This window comes from Myotis brandtii, unplaced genomic scaffold (genome assembly GCF_000412655.1).
Source record: "Myotis brandtii unplaced genomic scaffold, ASM41265v1 scaffold1026, whole genome shotgun sequence".
NCBI lineage: Eukaryota > Metazoa > Chordata > Mammalia > Chiroptera > Vespertilionidae > Myotis > Myotis brandtii.
The window spans coordinates 112,491-119,140 of NW_005353435.1; the positions used below are offsets into that span (position 1 = coordinate 112,491).

A 6,650-nucleotide genomic window follows, 5' to 3' on the forward strand; every position below is an offset into this window, starting at 1 on the left:
GGCTGGGAGGCCTGGGGGGTGGCCCTGGGCGGTGGGGACTGGGTCCCGGCTGAGGCTTGGCCCATGTCGCAGGCAGGTTTGGCTCTTTTTTTGGGGGGAGATGGGGGTAATCCTCACCCAAGTTTTTCCATTGATTTTTAGAGAGAGAGGAAGGGAGGGGAAAGAGAGAGAGAAACATCGATGTGAGAGAGACACATCAGTTGGTTGCCTCCTGCACATCCCCAACCAGGGCTGGAGGTCAAACCTGCGACCCTGGGGCCCGGGAGCTGACTCTCTAACCACTGAGCACTCCGGCCAGGGCACAGGTCCGGCTCTTTGTTGACCCTTTCTCTCCCCCAGTGGGCATTGCGTTGCTGCCTGCCTGTGGGCCCCACCACCGTGAGGTGGGTCAGTAGTAGTAGCACAGGCTGAGTGAGGCCCCAGCGAGTGACATGCAGGTCACAGCGCCAGCACCAAAGAGATTCGGTAGAGAAACAGAAGCAGAGAAATCTCAATGGGATTGGTGGCTTGAGGCTCTGACGGGCAGCTGCTGTCTCTATAAAAATGTTACATATTTATGAATTCTTTCAATGAGGCAGAATCCATTAGCTAGTTTTGTTATTCTTTTTTAAAATATATCTTTATTGATTTCAGGGAGGAAGAGAGAGAGAGAGAGACATTGATGAAAGAGAAGCATTGATCGGCTGCCTCCTGCACGCCCCCTACTGGGGATGGAGCCCACAACCCTGGCATGTGCCCTGACCGGGAATCGGATGGTGACCTCCGGTCGGTTCATAGACGCTCAACCACTGAGCCACGCCGGCCGGGCAGTTTTGTTATTCTTCAATCTCCTTTTTTTTAAAGTATTCCGTGGCCAGAACTCCCTGGGCCTCACGACTTCCACGGGCCGGTTCTCCACCCACCTTCTTGGTTCTGGGTGGTTCTCAGCCCAGAGCTGGGGCTCGTGATGAAGGAGGCACCGTTCCGAGGCCCAAGGCGAGGCCTGAGCTTGTGTCTGTGCTTTGAGGGGGACGGGGGAGGCCGGTGGCCTGTGTCACCCTGGGCGGCCCTGCCCCTGGGCCGAGCCGGCTCACAGTCACGCCCTCTGTCCTCCAGCCCTTCCTCAGCCTCGTGCTGTTCGCCCTGGCCGGCGCCGTGGGCTTCGTGACCCACTACCTGCTCCCGCAGCTCCGCAAGCACCACCCGTGGATGTGGCTCGCACACCCCGTGCTGAGGAGCAGGGAGTACCGGCAGCGGGAAGTGACGGGTGAGTGACGGGCTCCCGTACGGCGCACCTGGGCCTCAGATGTTTTCCCCGAACGCAGTGCGCGTCGCCGGGAGGCTGGTGTGTGCGACATGCAGAGAGGTGACCGCTGTCCTCTCAGCTGGGGGCTCAGACCCCGAGGGAGTCGGGCGGCTGCTTCTACAGGGTGTCCCAAAATTCACGCAGGAAGTAATTTTGATAGAAAACACAGGTTTATAGTTAAAAATTGTAAATTTTTTATTGATTCATAAAGCAGACAGTACAGGGTTATGTATGGAATAGCACATCGGGTAAATGGCCTCCGCGGCTTTGCTGGCACATACGCAAAGCTGTGGTCTTCATTGGTCTTCATTGTCCCTGCTCCTGGGCCATCACTGGTACTTGGTCATGCTTATCGAATGGAAGGGATTGAAATCAAAGGGCAACAGATATTAGAATCTGATTCAATAAACCAAGTAAAATTAGGCTTTTATTTTTTGTTGTTGTTGTTAATGCTCACGCAAAATTCAAATCTTGCGTGAATTTTGGGACACCCTATACATCTTGTCCTGAAAGTCAATGTGACCAGCGTTTGAAAGTCTGATCGCATCCCCCCCATCCCTGTACCCAGGGCCTCTACGGCCAGGAGCCGCTCAAACGTCTCCTTTAAGTCGACCTTTTCCTAACAGCGCTGCGGATGAGGGGGGCTTCTGCTCCTCTTAATTTCCATATTTTTGCAGCGACCTGGCTGAGGGGGTCGTGTGTCTCTGAATTGGTGACAGATGTCGACAGGACTCTGTCCACGTATTTCCTAAGCGGCTGCATCGCACTGGCTGTGACGCCCCGATCGGACAGCGTCGAGCTCCTCTAAACTGAGAAATCAGAAAAGGGGGTTTCATGGAGCAGGAAGCCTGATCTAACTCCTGGTTGTCTTTTAGGAGCAATTGACATGGGGAATGTTCTAGTGCGGTGGTTCTCAACCTTCTGGCCCTTTAAATACAGTTCCTCATGTTGTGGCCCAACCATAAAATTATTTTCGTTGCTAATTCATAACTGTCATGTTGCTACTGTGATGAATCGTCATGTAAATATCTGACATGCAGGATGGTCTTAGGCGACCCCTGTGAAAGGGGCGTTCGACCGCCAATGGGGTCGCGACCCACAGGTTGAGAACCGCTGTTCTAGAGAGAGTGACTTTGGTTTTGTAATCAACATCATTCTGATAGGCTGCAAGGGAACCTGTATCAGGAACTTTAGCTCCTCTTTGTTCAATTTCACTCTTCCCAGTTCCCCGGCCCCTGAACAGGATGAAATAAAAATGGACATTTACTGAGCTCCGACTCTAGATCGGGAGGCATTCTGCTGGGTCACTGTTTATGTTACGGCGACCTGTTACTTCTTATGAATTACAGGGGGGGGGTATTACTCATTATGTTGAATTAAAGGGGAGGCATTGCTTATGTCCCACGCACCTGAAGACAAATACTTGATCCGTGGCCGTCCTGGGCGGGTTTGTGTCTCCCGCAGACGCCGCCCACTTGATGTGGTTCGAAAGGCTCTATGTGCGGCTGCAGTGTTTTGAAAAGTACATCCTGTACCCAGCCATCATCCTCAACGCGCTCACCATCGATGCGTTCTCCATCAGCAACTACCGGAGGCTCGGGACCCAGTAAGTGGGCGATGGCTCATTCTCCTCGCGGCGGGGCTCACGGCCTTGGCGAGCCCGAGTGAACTTTCTCTAGACGGGAGGTCGGCTTCGTGGGGTGTTCCCCACCTCGCAGAGCACAGAGCGGGGTGGGCGGGCGTTTGCAGAGCAGCCGGGGTGCCGACGGAGGCGGAGCTGGAAGTGATGTTGGGAATGACTGTCGTCGGGTTTGGGAATCATCCTGCAGCGTAGACAGTGAGCGCTCACGGGAAGGCCTGAGGCCGGGGCTCCCCGAGTTCCTGCCTCGTGTCACTTCATTCAGCAAGTGCCCTGGCGTTCAGTGCTGGCGGGGTGTCCCTGCTCACCGTTGTCAGGAGACGCGCCCCTGGGGCAGAAGCACCGACCGTGTGCAGTCGAGTCACTGGTTCCATTCATGCAGATTAACTCTGGGTTCACCGAGGGAAATCCACCGGATCGTGTGTGGATTTGTCCTTCTGCCCGAGGGGTTCTGGTCCAATGAGCTGTTGGAGGAGGAGGCTGGGAAAGAGATGCGCTCCCAGATGTGCTCGGGAGTCACGTGGCTCAGACGTTACGTGCCCAGGTCAACCCTGATGCCTGATCCCAGGTGGGCGGGGCCACTCCTGCTCGTCCTTTCAGGGGGGGTGAGGATGGATCCAGAATATCTGCCAAAGGCCGAGCAGGCTAAGCCCCAAGGCCTCTGAGTCCTGGGATCCGAGCAGGTTCCTGGTCACGCGCGGCAGACACTGACATGCATGGCCCCGTCACCTCCTGCCCACCTGCCTCCCGGTCCAGACCTGGCTTGGGGAGGCCAGGGCAAGAGGCCACGTCTTTGGTACTTAGAATCCCAGGCTTCAGTCCAGGGGTGACAGTGAGCCTCGCTGGGTAAGGAGGGCGGACGCTGGGACTGCGGAGGCCTGTCGCTGCCCTCGGCCTCCAGATAAGCTCCCGTCCTTCCGAAGGAGGGGGTGATCCAAGGCCTCTGGGGGCCACGGAGCTGCCTTGAGGGGCAGCCCCTGCTGGGGATCCCTTTGGGACTGAGTGTAATCCCAGCTCCGCCCCTCGAGCACTGAGACAGGGGACCCCAGTCCCCGAGATGCCGGTTCCTGCTCTGTCAGGGGAGGGTGGTCCCCGATTGACCAGGTGCAGAAGGTACAGGGGATTCGAATCCCGGGAGCCCTGGGCGCCGGCGTGGCTCACCGCCCTCCGTCTCCGCCCGCAGCTGGGACACCTTCCTGCTGATCGTGGCGGGCATGAAGCTGCTGCGCGCCTCCTTCTGCCACCCCGGGCGCCAGTTCGCGCCCCTGGGCTTCGCCGTCCTCTTCTTCCACTTCGACTGCAGGGGCCTGTCCGAGAGCTTCCTGCTGGACTTCTTCCTCGTGTCCATCCTGTTCAGCAAGGCAAGTCCGCGGCTCTTCCCTTCACTGAGTCTCAAAGGTGCATTTCTTACCGTATGGCCTCTTCCTTGGTTTTCTGTCGTAGGTGGTAAGTCTTGCACTAAAATTGAACCACATGGCCCGGCCGGTTTGGCTCAGCGGGTAGAGCGTCGGCCTGCGGACCAAAGGGTCCCAGGTTTGATTCCGGTCAAGGGCAAGTACCTCGGTTGCAGGCTCCTCCCTGGCCCGGGCCCTGGTCGGGGCTCATGCAGGAAGCAACCAATCGATGTGTCTTTCTCACATCAAGGTTTCTCTCTGCCTCTCCTTCTCCCTTCTCCTCTCACTAAAAACCAGTGGAAAAATATCCTCAGGTGAGGATTAACAACAACAACAAGAAAACAAAAACAAAAACAAAAAAAAAAGAGAGAAGAAAAGTCTAAATAAAACCCAAAACAAGCATGGGGAACCTGCCTCAGAGAGAGAGAAGTTGGATGTAAAGGATGAAGGAACTGGAAGGAAGGCAGAGCGCTGCGTAAACCCTATTATTATCACACTGCACCCCAAGAACAAGGTAGCTCTCTCCCACCATCACCTGATTCTTCCCGTGGTCGTCCACCCTAGCCTCCTTCAGGGGACCCACCTCTGACCCCGTGCACAGCCAGAAACGCTCACCGACACAGATTCCATGTAACCCCTAATTCTTGGGGGTCCCCACGGGATCTGTGAGAGGTGTGCGCTCCTGCCTCCTGGCAGTTGTAACATGCCCGTGTGCCCTGGTGGCTTCATTTGCATGCACGGATACGCTAACGAGCAGCTATGAGCTAGGACCCTGGCTGAGGCTTCCTGTCCCGTTCCGTTGGGGTCTGAATCCTCTGGCTGCATAAGGCCGGCTCATCAAGGCCCAGGCTGTCGCACTTCCCTCATTAGCTCCCACTCATTTGCCTAAGTAGCTCTCTCCTGCTGGGCGCGCTCATGCCCTCTGTAGCCCCCTTTCTCTTTTTAGTTACAATTTTCCAAAGTGCACTTCACGGATGACAAACTGCCACCCTGGTGGCTCTCTCCTCTCTGTGTTTCCTGCCCTTCAGGTTCTATTTTCACTTTATTGCTGTAGGCTAATCAGATTTCCTACTGCTTGATACCTCTTGCCTGAAAAATTCTGCTGTTGTTTTGCATTTATTAGTAAATATGGTGTTTACTGCCATATAGCACTCACAGTCTTCATCAGGCTTAAGGAAAACGCTTTTATTACGGGGGTTGCAAGGGGCTTTTTGTGAGTGAGTTGAATTTATTTTCCAATATTCTTCCTGCATTCATTGAGCATCATAAGGTTTTTCTTTTTTTACTTTCTTCATTTTTAAAATATACTGACATGTCTTCTAATGTTCAAACATGATGAGATGAACCAAACTTGATCATATTTTTGTACATTTATAGATTCATTGTGTAAACATTTTATTGAGGAATTCTGCATTTATATTAATAGGTGAGAACATGTGTATTATTCTTGTTCACTTTAATATGAAAGAATACTCTCCCAATGTGAACCGTGAAGTTTTTCTATGATGGGCATTTGAAGGCTATGTATTTTCCTCTATAAACTGCTTTAGCTGAGTCCCACAAGTTAGGATTGGTACTACTGCTTTTCACTGTCATTCATTTTTAAATATTTTGTCATTTTGACTACCATTTACTCTCAGTGAGTTCAGTCTTGTGTTGGTTGTTATATCCAAATGCAAACTTTGTGGTTATTATGGCTATTGCTATTTTGTCCTCTTTTTACTATTAACTTCTAATTTAATTGCAAAGAAATTTGCATGGTATCATTTTTTTAGCCTTGGTTAAGACTTCTTTTTTAGTTTAGGAAGTTATATCTTGTAAATGTACATATGCTTGAAAATTTTATAATTCTCATTGGTTAGCTGCAAGGTTCTAATATACTTATCTCTTAGCTAAAGCTTATCGATTCTGTTGGCAAGCTATTTTATGTGATTATTTATTAAATTATCATTTTCTGTGATGTATGTCTTAAACTCTCTCCCTATTATAATACATTTGTTCATCTTACCCTAATCTTGTCCATCTTTGTTTTTGATATCTTGCAGTTATGTGTTCAAGTATATTCATTCCAGTTATTTTATCTTTCTGGTGACTCTTCCTTCTTCATTTTTATCATTATATACTGCTTTTTTTTTATTTTTTAGAGTAAAAGTCTATTTTGTCTAATTTTTAAAAATATATTTTTTTATTAATTTCAGAGAGGAAGTGAGAGGGAGAGATAGAAACATTAGTGATGAGAGACAATCATTGATCGGCTGCCTCTTGCATGCCCCCACACTGGAGATCAAGCCTGCAACCCTGGCATGTGCCCTTGACCGGAATCGAACCTGGG

At 51.4% G+C, this 6,650-nt stretch overlaps 1 protein-coding gene across 1 annotated transcript in view; it reads left to right on the forward strand.

Annotated features, from left to right (window-relative positions):
- The window catches only part of PCNXL2 (pecanex-like 2 (Drosophila)), a gene marked incomplete at its 5' end in the record, with an annotated part of 58,560 nt that overhangs the window by 29,577 nt on the left and 22,333 nt on the right, over positions 1 to 6,650 (forward strand). Inside the window, 3 exon segments of the mRNA XM_014535896.1 lie at positions 1,096 to 1,246; positions 2,750 to 2,891; positions 4,108 to 4,285. Of these exon segments, the coding sequence (XP_014391382.1) occupies positions 1,096 to 1,246; positions 2,750 to 2,891; positions 4,108 to 4,285 (471 nt within the window).